Raw genomic sequence first — 15,221 nt, 5'->3', positions numbered from 1 at the left:
CTAGTGGGGTCTGTCTTCCCCTCTTTTGGGGAGGAGCTCCCCTGGTTGATATGCTGTTTTACTCATTCCTTGCCATGTCTGTATTGTACTGTTTTTTGTGGCTGTTCAGTGCTATTCTGTTTAATAAATATTATTTCAAACAAAAAAAAAATAAAAATGAATAAATAAAAATTTTTTTAAAAAAAGAATTTTTGTATTATATTTCCCTCCATTCCTACCTGTTTTTTGCGGTTTATTTGTGTATGCATGGCCAAGCATCAGCAAGTCTGATGACCACTATTCAGTTTTATATTCCGTTACCAAAGCAGCACTCTGTCCATTGTGCAGAATTGTTTTCTCCCCCGGTTAGATATTTGAGATTGAACATTACATGAACAAGCACATTTTTGTGCATTGGCCCGCAGAAATGGAATCGTGTGCCTATATATATATATATATATATATACACGATAGCAGGGTGATGTTTTTAAGAAGTTATTGAAGAGACACCTGTTTTGTAATATGAAATATGGAATTGAAGAAGCGGAGAGAGAAGCAGAGAAGGCGGTGCTAGCAGGAGAAGAGGTGAGAGCTAACTCTGCCCCCCCCCAACGTCACCTGCCAAACTCCCCCCATAAAAGGGGACGAGCCAACGGCAGAGAGTCTACAGTGCAAGGCCAGCCGAAGGGAGACTGTAGGAGCTGTGCCTAGTCTTGAGCACATGGTAGAACAGTCCTGAGCACATGGCAGAACAGTGAGCGCTGGTCTAGGTCCTGGCAACTCAGCTTCAATGCCAAAAAATGCAAAGTCATGCACCTGGGCAGCCAAAATCCATGCAAGACTTACACCCTTAATGGCAAGATCCTAACAAGAACTGAAGCAGAACATGAAGTGAGAACATGAAGACTGCCAATCAAGTGGAGCAAGCTTCATCCAAGGCAAGGCAAATCATAGGTTGCATACGCAGGAGTTTCATCAGCCGTAAGCCTGAAGTCATTATGCCATTGTATAGATCCATGGTGAGGCCCCACCTGGAATAGTGTGTGCAATTCTGGAGGCCGCATTACCGTAAGGATGTGCTGAGACTGGAGTCGGTCCAGAGAATGGCCACCCGGATGGTCTCGGGACTCAAGGATCTCCTGTACGAGGAACGGCTGGATAAGTTGCAGCTGTACTCACTCGAGGAACGTAGAGAGAGAGGTGACATGATCGAGACATTCAAGTATCTCACTGGCCGCATCGAGGTGGAAGAAGATATCTTCTTTTTCAAGGGTCCCGCGGCAACAAGGGAGCATCCGTGGAAAATCAGGGGCGGGAAACTGCACGGGGACACCAGGAAATTCTTTTTCACTGAAAGGATGGTTGATCGCTGGAATAGTCTTCCACTTCAGGTTATTGAGGCCAGCAGCGTGCCTGATTTTAAGGCCAAATGGGATAGACACGTGGGATCTATTCACAGAGAAAGGTAGGGGAGGGTCATTGGGGTGGGCAGACTAGATGGGCTGTGGCCCTTATCTGCCGTCTATTTCTATATTTCTATGTTTCTATGTATAGGTATAAGCACTGGTCGCTTGTCTATTTATGTTTTAAATGTGTATGATTTGTATAGTGCATGTTTAAATTGTGAGCCGCTCTGTAAAAAGCAGGTTATAAATAAACAAAGTCAACAGAACTTTACATTAATGCCCAGAAGGTAGAAGGATGGGTAATATGATGACCTTTTTCTGAGTTTAAAACCTCTATCTGTAGTTCTCTAGTTTCCCCTCACCCCCATGTGGGTGATTCTGCCCTTCTTGCTTCCACTGTAGCTAGCAACTGAGACAGTAGATAGAATCCAGCCAATGGGAAGGTGGTGGAGGTGAAAGACTAGAATGCAGCTCTAGTCACAGGGAAGCAAGAAAGTCATCTGCAGAAAGTTTCTGGGGTAAAACAGAAATAAACCCTCAAAAAAAAAAATCCCCAATACATTTCCAGGGAAAAGCAGTTAAAACAGCTGCAGTATGCATTTACTGATCCACTGTAACACAGTAATTACGGAATTGCACATTTCCAACTGCCATCTACTTTCATCTCTTTTGCTGATGGTTTATGATCACAGACACAAAGAAAGCTCACAGAGACATACAAGCATGAATATACAAACACACATATCATAAGAACATAAGAATTGCCGCTGCTGGGTCAGACCAGTGGTCCATTGTGCCCAGCAGTCTGCTCCTGCGGCGGCCCTTAGGTCAAACACCAGTGCCCCAAGTCTAGCCTTACCTGCATACGTTCTGGTTCAGCAGGAACGTGTCTAACTTTGTCTTGAATCCCTGGAGGGTGTTTTCCCCTATAACAGCCTCCAGAAGAACATTCCAGATTTCTACCACTCTCTGAGTGAAGAAGAACTTCCTTACGATTGTATGGAATCTAACCCCTTTTAACTTTAGAGAGTGCCCTCTCGTTCTCCCTACCTTGAAGAGGGTGAACAACCTGTCTTTATCTACTAAGTCTATTCCCTTCATTATCTTGAATGTTTCGATCATGTCCCCTCTTTTCAAGGGAGAAGAGGCCCAGTTTCTCTAATCTCTCACTGTATGGTAACTTCTCCAGCCCCTTAACCATTTTAGTTGCTCTTCTCTTGACCCTTTCGAGGAGCACTATGTCCTTCTTCATGTACGTCAACCAGTGCTGGACACAGTACTCCAGGTGGGGGCGTACCATGGCCTGCTACAGCGGCATGATAACATTCTCCGATCTGTTTGTGATCCCCTTCTTAATCATTCCCAGCATTCTGTTCATCTCTTTTGCTGCCACCGCAATCACTACCACCACCTGCTCCCTCCCAACACACATGCACATATGCATTTATACTTAGATAGGTTAGAAAGAATTCCATGAGCCATACTCTACATGCTTTCCCCAATTATTGTTGGATTCATAGGCCTCATTTTTTTTTTAATCTTATTTTTGTTATCTTTGTTATATTTATTTAATAAAATTGAGGTATCTGAGCCCGAGGCGCCTGATCCAATCAAGGCTTTAGGCCCCTCCCTGTGCATCACATGATGCACCGGGGCGGGGCCTAAGGCCCTGGCAGGCAGACGCGTCACTGGAGGCATAGGAGCAGGAGGGAGTGATTGGCAGACCTGTTGGTAACACAGTTACCAACAGGTTTGCAGCAGTCGGGTTTGGCAATAGTAAAACCCGATTCAAAATAGGCAAGCAATTGTTAGTGAATCAATCGCTTGGCTATTTTGCATAGGGTTTTACTAATTTGCATGGGTGGATCAGATCGGGGAGGAAATTGATTGGGCAGCAATTTAGTGAATCGTCGGTACAGGATCAGAAGGTTTACCGTAGTGAATCTAGCCCTATTTCCCCAAACTTCTGTGGGATGCCGGAATGGGATTTTGATAGGAATCAGCACAATAAAGTCCTGTTTTATGAATAGTGACTAAGTAGGAGAAAAAGAGGTTTCTTAATTTTGCTGATTGACTTACCTGTCATCTGCATTAACCCCCTCCTTTACAAAGCCATGCTAGCGGTTTTAATGCTGGCTGCTGCGGTAACATTTGCGATGCTAATAGAACACTAAAAACGCTAGCGTGGCTTTGTAAAGGAGGGAGTAAATAAACTATTTTGCCTCCATCAGTTTTAAATTTAAATTTTAAATCATTTATGTTACTTTGTTCCTGCTTTTTTAAGCTTTTTTCCCATAGATACAGAAAGGACAGAAGTCTTAAATCACTCAGGCCCTTTATGAGCTATCAAAAGCTTAATTTTAAAAACATGTCACTGTTTATCCAGTTGGACAGGGAGAATAAAAAAATATATGCAGGTATTCACTCAGAGGATCAACTATATTTTTTTATTTTATTTTTTAAAACTTTATTGAGTTTCTAAACCCAACAAAAATGCAATATAGTATCCACACAAACAATATCTATCATATTATACCTGAACTACTTGGGAAGCATTTGTGTCATTGAGCACAAGCTCAGTCAGAGCAGCACAGCAGGCTAAAAGAAAAAAGTATAAATATGAAGGTTTACAGCACAGATATGCAAAAGCAAAATGTATCATTACAATATTTACTCAAGTTTCAAGTTTAATAAAAATTTTATGAAACACATCATAAATTCTAAGCGTTTTACAATAAAAAGGGGGGGGCACACACAACGTACTTAAAATGGGGGGGGCATGACATACTTCACAAGAGGAAAGTGAGGGAAATACAATTTAATAGAAAAGAGACAAATAAGGTAAAAAAAACAGAGGGGAGGTGTGGAAGATCATGTTTATAAAAGAAAGGAATCATTTGATTGTCAGCTAAGGCAGACCCTGAGATCATTTAGCATTCAAATGCGTCTTTGAGTAGGAAAAATTTAAGATTTCCCTTAAACTTATCTAAATTTTGTTCAGCCCTAATGTATGGAGGTAAAGAGTTCCAGATTGAAGGGGCTGTGATTGCAAATGAAGATGCCCTACGAGTACTAATAATTTTTAAAGATAGTATATGAAGAAGGTGCTGAGATGCAGATCTTAAGGTTCTCGAAGGATCATGGGGGATGAGGAGCTTATGAATGAAGGCAGGTTTATAGTAGATTGAGACAGAAATACAATTAGGCTCATAATCAAAACAATTAAATATCTAAAAAGCAGCCTAAGTCAGCATTTGAACATATTAATAGCCAGGACATCCAAGTGTCAATAATCAAAATTGACTTTCTGGATGTCCAGCATCACTTCTAAGCCGCTGTGCATCCAGAGATCAAAGGGGCATGTTGGGAGGTGTGTTATGGGCAGGCTTAAACCTGAACGTCCTGCAGCAATAATCAAAACTTTCTCAGGACATTCAAGGAAGAACTTACTTAGACCCGTTTTGCATGTGTCTAAGGGTTCCAAAGATGATCAAACTGACAAGATGACCACCGCAGGGTTTAAGACATGACCCTCCCCCCCTCCCTGTACTCCCCCAGTGGTCACAACCCCCTCCCCTGGAGGGAAAAAAAAGCCAGGCTTTCCATCAGCTGATTGTGGCAGGGGAATCCCTATCAGCTGAGCCAGTGTCGGGGATTCCTGCCAGCTCAGCTGATGGGGATTTCCACTGCCAGAATCATCTGAACTGGCAGGTCGATTCCTCTCTCACTCATTCCCTCAAAGACACCAATCCCCGAGCCTCCTCCACAGAGAGCCCCTGCACTACACCCCTCCCCCCAACATCTCCCAACATCCCCACCCTCCGACATCCCCATATACTCCTGACATTCCCCCACGCCCCTCTGTACCTTTGATAGATAAATTGGCTGGAGGGATGCCCACTCCTTCCTGCTGCTGAGCCCCACCGAACCCTTATACCCCACCCCAAGCTGCGGCACCCCTGAACCCCTGACACCCCACTGTGACACCCCTGAACCCGCGGCACCCCACCATGACACTTCCCGAACCCCTGACACACCATCCTGACACCCCCCTACAACCCTATACCATCAATGACAATCCAGTGAGAGGGATGCCCACTCCTGCTGGCAGGCCCACCTGTTCATAATGGCAGGCCTTCCTGGTGCATCCTGGGATGCAATGGGAGGGGCCTAAGGCTATGATTGGCCCAGCTGCCACAGGCCCCTCCTACCTGGCCTATATGGGCTAATCAGAGCCTTAGGCCCCTCCCAGTGCATGCCAGGATGCACCAGGAAGGGGATGGCCCACCATAAAGAAAAGGCAGGCCTGCCGGTGAGAGGAGTGGGCATCCCTCCTGCCAAATTGTCGTTGAAGGTATGGGGATGTAAGGGAAATATTGGGGTGGGGTGCCAGGGGATCGGGGCATCGACTGGAGTGCTCATTTTAATATCAATGACCTTATTTTAATACTAATGAGGTCATTTGCATAGCAGAGTCAGAGGCTGCAATCAATGCATGGAAAAGTCTGCGGTGAGCCATTGTGTACTTCAGTTAGTTAAATTACATCAACACTAAACCGGTTCTACTGGTTTAGCGATGATTGTTAGACGCATGGTGAGTTTAGTGCTCCTTATCTTTCCTCCTAAACCCACCTCTCCTCTCCCCCCTTTCTCTATTTCTATAGACAATGCCCTCTTCCTCACTGTCCTGTTGGCTTGCAAACTCAGGGTGATCTTTGTTTGACTCATCTCTCTCCTTCTCAAATTCAACAGACTGCCAAAACCCATCATTTTCTACCACATTGCTAAAATCTGACCCTTCCTTTCTGAAGGCATTGCTAAGACCCTCATCACCTCTCTCCTACTGCAACCTGCTTTCACTGGCCTTCTGGAAACTCAGCCCTGCACAACATGCGGCCCAAAACAGCTCTCACTGCGGCCTGGCTCTCACTCCGCTCTCCTGCTCCTGCTCTTCCCTCCTAGTCTCACCTTTAAAAGCACTGCCGCTTTCAAGGAACAACAAGCTAATTACAGCAGTCTGCAGAGCGAACCTAGCAGGCTGCTGTCAGTCTCCACACATGTTTCCTCTGCAGCGGTCTCACCCCTGATGTCAGAGGAGGGACGAGACCGTGGCAGAGGGAACGTGGTTTGGAGGCCAACGGCTCTGCAGGCTGCCGTAATTAGTTTAGCAGTGGACCGTAAAAAATGACCTCTCTCGCTGGTTGCAGAAAGCAGCATAAGTAAGGCCCCGCCCATCACAAGAGCCCCGGCAGGACGCTGGATCGGGACACCAGGGGGGTAGAGAGAGAGAGAGACAGAAAAGGACCTTGAGGAGGGGCGGGCAGGGAATAGAGAGACAGAAAAGGACCTTGAGGAGGGGCGGGAAAATAGACCTGAAGACAGGGAAAGGCAGGACAGATGCTGGACTAGAGGAGGTAGAGAGGGGAAACACCCTGAACCGAGGAGAGAGAGATGCCAGGCCCTGGAGAGGGGGAAGACAAAGAGAGTGAGAGAGACAGAAAGACCTGGATCAAAAGTGGGAGGACTCAAAATGTTAGCAGAAGGGAAATAGAGAGAGTGAGAAACCTGAAACAAAAGGGAGGCAGCAGAGAGGGAGGCAGACGTTGGACTTGGGGGTGTATAGAGGGAAGAGAGAGAGTGAGACTGCAGAGAGGTGGAAAGATTCTTGACCAGGGAGGGAGGAAGAGAAAGAGAGAAGCAGAGAAAGACCTGGAAGAAAGTAGAGCAAATGGTAGAGCGGGGAGGGGGCGGGTGGGGGGTTTGTAAACAGAAGAAAGACAGGACCAAAAGGGAAAGACAGGAGGCAGATGATGGACTATGGGAGGTGCAGTCAGAGTGGGAGAGACCCTGGGAGAGAACAGAGAGATGGAAGATCATAACAGAGGAGGGAGAGAGAGGGATATCTGGAACAAAGGTGGTGGTAGGTACAAAGGATAACTGCCACTGGATCTAGGGAGGGTAAGCAGAGGGAAAAGAGATAGAGACCTAGACGCAAAGGGGATGTGGCTGGATTGTGAAAGAAATGTTGGATGCACAGTTAGGAGGAAGTCCAACCAGAAACTAATTAAATCACCAGACAACAAAAGTAGGAAAAATGATTTTATTTTCAATTTAGTGATCAAAATGTGTCAGTTGTGAGAATTTATATCTGCTGTGTGTATTGTGCGTATATGAAAAATGAAAGGAAAAAAATTGCAATACAATTAGTAAAGGTGGCAGGATCTGGGGCACAGCTTGGATGGGTTTAGGGCGAAGCTTGGGAGGTTTGTGGTTGGGGGTACTTAGCTTGAAGTACCGTATTTTTTGTTTCATAAGACACACTTTTTTCCCACCCAAAATTGGGTCAGTTCTGAAGTCGAGAGAAGGCTTGTGGGCCGGCAACGTGCAATCGCTGCACGCTGGCCCTTCCCTTCCCTTCTTTGAGTGGCGGCGGATCTGGGCCAGAGGAGGAGGAATTGGCGGAGGGTAGGCAGGCTTCATCAGCGCAACAGGGAGGGAGGAAGTCAGTGTCCAGCGCAGCAGGAAGGACAAAGGCTTGGAAGGCAGTGAGGGGAATGGGCACGAACTCGGGACATGGTAGGGAGGGAGAACGAAGTACAAAGGCTGGAAGGCAGTGATGATGCACGAACTTGGGACATGGGAGGGAGGAAATAGAAAGGGACAATTGTTAGGCCTGTGTGAAGAAAGGAAGGAAGGAGACTCATGAAATCACCAGACAACAAAGGTAGGAAAAATGATTTATTTTCAATTTAGTGATAAAAATGTGTCAGTTTAGATAATTTATATCTGCTGTGTGTATTGTGTGTATATGAAAAATGAAAGGAACAGCCTGGCAGGGAAGGGGAGACAGGGTGCAGAGCCTGGCAAGGAGTGAGGGTGGCTGGGTGAAGAGCCCGATATATATTAGTACACAATTTGGTTCAGAATGGTTTTTTTCTGATTTTCCTACTCTAAATCTAGGGTGCGTCTTATGGAGTGAAAAATACGGTAGTTGCTGTAGGCAATCAGCCGCTGCCAGTGCCTCTCCTCTCCTGCCCTCTTCCCTGCTGGCACCCCCTACTGGTGTCTCAGGACCTGTCTGGAAGGCCTCTGTTCAAGCACAGATGTCATCATGATGATGTCATCCATGCGCGTGATGTCATCACAGCAACGTCCGCACACTTCCAGGTGCCTTGAGCCATGGCCACTACCTGCAGCCCTCACTACATTTTCTGACTTTGTTTCGGCCCCAGATCATTTTTGAGTTGTGCAGATCTGTGCTAAACCATCTCTCTCCCCTTCATTCTGTCCAGAACTTGGCTCATATTCCACCAGTGTCACTATACACATACTACCATTATCCTCAAGTCATGTCACTGGTTCCCTATCCATGTTCACATACAGTTTAAACCCCTCTTACTGACCTACAAGTGTATTCACTCTGCAGTTCCTCAGTGTCTCTCCTCTCTCATCTTTCCCTATACTCCTCCCCGGAAACTCCGCTCTTTGGTTAAGTCTCTCTTATGTGTACCATTCTTCTCTACAGCCAACTCCAGATTCCATTCCCTTCTACTTTGCTGCACCATATGCCTGGAACAAACTGTCTGACTCCGTACGTCAAGCTCCGTCTCTGGCACTTCTTTGAAGCTGTTTTCAATTCCTAACTCCAAACTATCAACTAGCACCCATCTTTCTTGTGTTCCCTCTGTAATTCACCATCTGATCACTGTGTATAGTTGCATCTTTTTGTCTAGATTATCTGTCATAACTAGATTATAAGCTCTTTCAAGCAGGGACTGTCTATTCTATGTTTGATGTACAGTGCTGTGTATGCCTAGTAGCACTTCCAAACTACACCAGTACACCCCCAATCGCCCCCTACACTCAACTGTGAAAAGACGACTGTGCATCCCCCATGGAAAATCCCTCCAGATGGAAACGGCCCAGAAACACTCAGAAAGTCATTTCATTCCCCAGCTCTGGAACCAGTTGCCTAATCAGATAAGATCCCATAACTCACTGATGACATTCTGGAGAGCAGTGAAGACCATAATCTTCAAAGAGCAGTGAAAAGACAATACTTTCAAATGATCTGCGAAATGTAGCAAAGACCATTCTTTTCATCTAAACAGACTGACAGACTACCCCCCTTTTCTGTAACCTGCCCTTGTACCCCTGTATTTAATGACCAACCTCTGACTTAGTCTCTGTGAAATTTCAACAATTTTCACCATTGTACCCTCTTCCCTAAGACCTGTCATGTCCCGGCTTTTGTATAATGTCTGCATTGTGAATGTCATGATATAACCCGTTCTGAGCTTCAGGGAGGATGGGCTAATAATTGAAATAAATAAATATATGATAAACAACAATAGTAAGTAGTAATAGTGCACTGGGGAGGGGCCTAAGGCTCTGACTGGCCCAGGTTAAGGCCCCTCCTATGGGTGGGGCCTTAGGCGTCTGGGCTAATCAGAGCCGTGGGCTCCTCCCCAGTGTATCTTGGGAGGGGCCTAAGGCTCTGATTGGCCCAGGTGCATAAGGCCCCGCCCATAGGAGGAGCCTTAAACAACCTAAGTCAATCAGAGCCTCAGGCCCCTCCCCAGTGCATCCTGGGATGTACCAGGGATGGGAAGGCATGACATTTTGAAGAGGCAGGTCAGCTGGCCGGAGGAAGTAGGGAGTAAGGTAAGGGGGACAGGGTGGGGGTCATTGGAGGCACGAGGGAGTTGCGTGACAGCAGGAGAGAGTAGGTATATCTCTCCCACTGCTGGGGGGGGTATCAGAGGGGGTGTTTGGTGGTAGGAGAGAGTGGGCATCTCTCCCGCTGCCGAGGGGGTATTGGGGGTACATTGCATGGTGGTGGGAGGAAGTGGGCATCTCTCCCACTGCTGGAGGGGTGGGGAGCGTTGCTTGGTCACAGGAGAGAATGGCCATCTCTCCTGCCGATCTTCAATTTGTTTTGGGTTTTTATTATTATTTTAATTTGTGTAGGGGGGAGAGAGTCTGAGCTGTCAAACCAATCAGCACTCAGGCACAGATCAGAAAGTAAGGCAATGACAGGCTCAGACCTATCGGTAACTTTTGGCTGCAAATGTAGGAGGGATATCAAATTTATAATAAACTTTGGAAACTTGGCACAACCAGGTTAGAGAATCACTTGGTGATTATAGAGAATCGCTCGGAGTGATTATTTCAATATTAATGAACTGGTTGTACTACATTTGCATGGAAATATCAGAGACTTCAAGAAAACTGGGAAAAGATCTCCCTAAGCTGTTTTGATAATCTGCCGCTAATACATGCACGTTAAATCAGCTTGAGCCTATTTAGCGAGCATGTTAAAGTCAGATTTTTGTTTTGAGAATCTGGCCCTTAGTACTTACCCCTTTACATTGACCACTGTTAGGTTTCATGCATCATCAAGAGACCAGTCATTGATCAGTTAGACCAGTAGTTCTAAATCCAGCCCTCAGGGCACACCAAGCCAGTCAGGTTTTCAAAATGTCCTCAATTAATATGCATGAGACAGATTTGGATACAAAGGAAACAATGCATGTGTAGTGGTTAGAGCTACAGCCTCAACGCCCTGAGGTTGTGGGTTCAAAATCTGTGCTACTCTTTGTGACCTTGGGCAAATCACTTAATCCTCCACTACTCCAGGTATATTAGATACATTGTGAGTCCACTGGGACAGATAGGGAAAATGCTTGAAGTACCTGCATGCAAATTGCTTTGAATGTGGTCCCTCTCATTGTGAATATCCCTGAATACCTGACTGGCTATGTGTGTCCTGAGGACTGGGTTGAAAACCACTGGTCTTACTGGTCAGTGACTATGAAAATATATTATTTTTTTCCCATTCCTTATGGAAATCAGGAAATACCTAGGTCCATATGAATACACTACAGTTACTTGTACCTGCTTGAAGAGAGAGAGTATTTTCCTGTATCTCCCGAGGACTCAAATCTTCTGACAAACAAAGTTGCTGGATTCTCCCTGCTGCATTTGCACTAGATAAACTCCCAATGGAAGAACGGTCAGAAACAAAGTTTCTGTCTCTAAAATGACAAATGTACAGAGAAAAAGAAAATTATAAATCAGTACCTGAAACAGAGCACCAAAAATGACAACTGGAATTCAACTCCTAATTTCCACAAACGATTGCAGAAATGTTACATAGGAATACTGCAAATAAAATAAGAGAGAACTTAGAGCACCAGAATTTAAAGCATTAATCTAATATCACAGTCCTTTATTTCCTGTTCAGCATGGCTTGCAGGGAGATGAACCTATACCATTGCAAACTGATCAGTAAAGTTTGGTATAAAATAGAAACAAAGTCGACAGTTGATTTTAGATCACAGTTCTAAATCATAATATTTTTGTTAATCTCTAAATATAAATTTTACATTCCAGCACAAAGCTAGTATATGAAATGGTGATGCTATCAATTTTAGGCTTTATGGTTAGCCAAGGCGCTCCCTTATATGATTGGTATGCACCAAACTGGTTTCATTGCTCAAAGAAATTCTTCTAATAATATCAGATTTGCATTTCATATGCTAAATCTTGCAAAACAATGAATGATCCGTCTTTCTCTGTCGCTCTGGATGCAGAGAAGGCCTTTGATCGTGTGGAGTGGACTTTCATGTATCAGGCAATGGATTGGTTTGATATAGATTCCAGATTTATTCAAATGATTCAAACCTTGTATAGTCCCCCTTCAGCCAGGCTATATATTAATGATACATTTTTGGAACATTTCAATCTGAAGAGGGGAGTTAGACAAGGATGTCCCTTATCTCCTTTGCTTTTTGATATTGTTCTGGAACCCTTGTTGTTGGCTATACAGCAGGCAAAGGAGATACAGAGGATTCCTTATGCAGGTCGGGAATATAAGATAGTAACATAACATAGTAACATAGTAGATGATGGCCGATGAAGACCCGAATGGTCCATCCAGTCTGCCCAAACTGATTCAATTTAAATTTTTTTAAAATTTTTTTAAAATTTTTTCTTCTTAGCTATTTCTGGGCAAGAATCCAAAGCTCTACCCAGTACTGTGCTTGGGTTCCAACTGCCATAATCTCCGTTAAAACTTACTCCAGCCCATCTACACTTTCCCAGCCATTGAAGCCCTCCCCAGCCCATCCTCCACCAAACAGCCATATACAGACACAGACCATGCAAGTCTGCCCAGAACTGGCCTTAGTTCAATATTTAATCTTATTTTCGGATTCTAGATCCTCTGTGTTCATCCCATGCTTCTTTGAACTCAGTCACAGTTTTACTCTCCACCACATCTCTCGGGAGTGCATTCCAGGCATCCACCACCCTCTCCGTAAATTAGAATTTCCTAACATTGCCTTTGAATCTACCACCCCTCAACCTCAAATTATGTCCTCTGGTTTTGCAGATGATATATTGCTTCATTTGAAGAATCCCAAATCCACCATTCCGCATTTACTGGAATTGATTGATTGACAATAGTATTTTATTTGATTGACAATCGTATTTTATTTGATATCTGGAAAACCTTAAAATTTATTAACAATTTTTTTTGTTTAAATCTTTTATTAATATTTCAAAGTTAACAAAAATGCAGTACAGTATTTACACAAACAGCATTATTCATATATGCATTTATAATCAATCAAAATCCCCCAAAATAGCAAAAGGAAAATAGCAAAGGGAAAAAAAACAACAAAACAAAACCAATTACAACGCATCCATAAAAGATATCAAAGGGCCCTAGATTAACTTAGTAATAATAATAATAATAACAACAACAGTTTATATACCGCAGGACCGTGAAGTTCTATGCGGTTTACAAAGATTAAAAGAAGGTACAAATAGATTGAACTTAACAGGGTGGAAGCTAGTGATTAATGGCTCAAGGGATCAGTTATTGAGGAGAAAGAGTTGTATGGGTCAACTGTCTAGATATTTCAGGAACAGATATGTTTTTAGGTATTTCCTGAATTCTCCATAAGTAGTAGGCGTAAGCAATGCTGCCTGATGTGAGGAAAGGCGTAAGCAATGCTGCCTGATGTGAGAAAAGGTGTTGATGGTGTCTTTTGAGTTTACATCCTCTAACTGGAGGGGAAACGAAGATCGAATGTGAACTTCTCTTATGTCTGTTGGCTGAGAAGGAGAAAAGTTCAGTTATGTATTTAGGGGCTAGTCCACATAGTACTTTAAAGCAGAAACAGGCGAAATTAAACTATACGCGTGCCTCCATTGGAAGCCAATGCAGCTGTCGGTAGTAAGGTGTCACATGATCAAACTTCTTCAGCCCGAAAATCAGTTTGACTGCTGCATTTTGCATTAGTTGTAATCGTCACATATTCTTTTGGGAAATTGCTAAATAGGCTATGTTACAGTAATCAAGTTGACTCAGAATGAGGGATTGTACCAGGATTCTAAATGCTGGCATATCAAAATATGCTCTAATGGATCGAAGTTTCCAGAGAGTGAGAAAACCCTTTCTGACTAAGGAGTCTACCTGGTCCTTCATGGTTAAGCACTGGTCTAGAGTTACACCCAATACCTTCATAGTAGACTGAATAGGATAACTAAGATTATTGATGAATAGCGGTGTTTTGGTGTCAAACGGGTGTGGTGAAGCTACAAAAAATTTTGTTTTTTCTGAATTCAGTTTCAGTTTGAATTCAGTCATCCATTGCTCCATCAAATGTAGTGCTTCTGATGCCTTGGGAGTAATTTCCAAGAGAGAGTTAGTAAATAGAATGATGATTGTAAAGTCATCTGCGTAACTGAATAATTATATCCCTAGCTGGGTCAATTGCGCACCTAGTGATGACATGTAGACATTGAAAAGCAATGGGGATAGTGGTGATCCTTGCAGTACGCCAGATGGATTGCTCCAGGTATTGGAGAGATCGTAATTGAAACATACTTGATAGGTACGGGACATGAGGAAGCCTCGGAACCAGTCCAACACCTCTTCCCTAATGCCAATTGCATCTAGGCATTGTAGCATTTTCCCATGGTCAACTAGGTCAAAGGCAGAGCTCATATCAAATTGTATGATCAGGGCATTAAGGCCCTTACTGAACAAGAGACGCAGATTATCTAAGATAGCCACAATTACTGTCTCAGTACTGAACAAAGGTCTAAAGCCAGATTGAGTTTCATGCAAGAGAGAGAATTGATCGAGATATTCCATCAGTTGGGAATGTACCAATCCTTCCATGATTTTTACAATGAATGGAATGGATGCTACTGGTTACCAGTGCTGACGATTCTTTACTATTTTTTGGAATTGGGGTTATTATTATATGACCACTATTAGTGAGGAATTTTCCATTTTTTAGGTAATGGGCTAAGTAATTCAACAGAGATAGTTTAAATTCTAAAGGAGCCGCTTTCATAATTTCTAGGGGACATGAGTCCAGACTGCAGTTGATTTGGAGTATTTGTTATATAGTTTGATATAATTATTCCATTCTAAATCTTGAAAGGAACTCCAGATCATGTCTGCTGGTATTTCATTTCCTTGTATGTTAGCTATTTGATTACAGTTAGTGTCATTTGTCGAACAGTTGACCCATTATATCTGCATTCATTTTTTCAAATCTATAAGGTAAGCACAAACTTGCCCACCAAAAATTAAAGTTAAGGTGATCCCAGTTCTTCCAGTTACGCGTAATCATTCGTATGGCTACCCCAGTCATGATAAGGAAAAGCTGCCCTACATGTCCAGTGAGGGCATCATATGTAACATCATCCCACATATGATTGCCTCATATGTCAAAGGAATCAATGCCTCAAGTATAACATTAATCTGTCCACATATTGACTTCCAGAACTTGAGTATTAAAGGACAATAGAACA

The 15,221-nt window shown here is 43.7% G+C and overlaps 1 protein-coding gene across 5 annotated transcripts in view; it reads right to left on the bottom strand.

Annotated features, from left to right (window-relative positions):
• Positions 1–15,221, bottom strand: part of NEK10 (NIMA related kinase 10) — a 514,569-nt gene that overhangs the window by 337,040 nt on the left and 162,308 nt on the right. For all 5 annotated transcript variants that reach the window (XM_033930152.1, XM_033930153.1, XM_033930155.1 and 2 more), the window contains exons 13-14: positions 11,283–11,422; positions 3,922–3,983 (exon numbers count right to left, since the gene is read on the bottom strand). In XM_033930152.1, coding sequence (XP_033786043.1) covers positions 3,922–3,983; positions 11,283–11,422 — 202 coding nt within the window. The remainder of the gene's footprint in view (positions 1–3,921; positions 3,984–11,282; positions 11,423–15,221) is intronic.

Source organism: Geotrypetes seraphini, chromosome 2 (assembly GCF_902459505.1).
Source record: "Geotrypetes seraphini chromosome 2, aGeoSer1.1, whole genome shotgun sequence".
Classification (NCBI taxonomy): Eukaryota; Metazoa; Chordata; class Amphibia; order Gymnophiona; family Dermophiidae; genus Geotrypetes; species Geotrypetes seraphini.
Note: the sequence above shows the minus strand (reverse complement) of the source record. Positions and strands in the feature narration are given on the sequence as shown.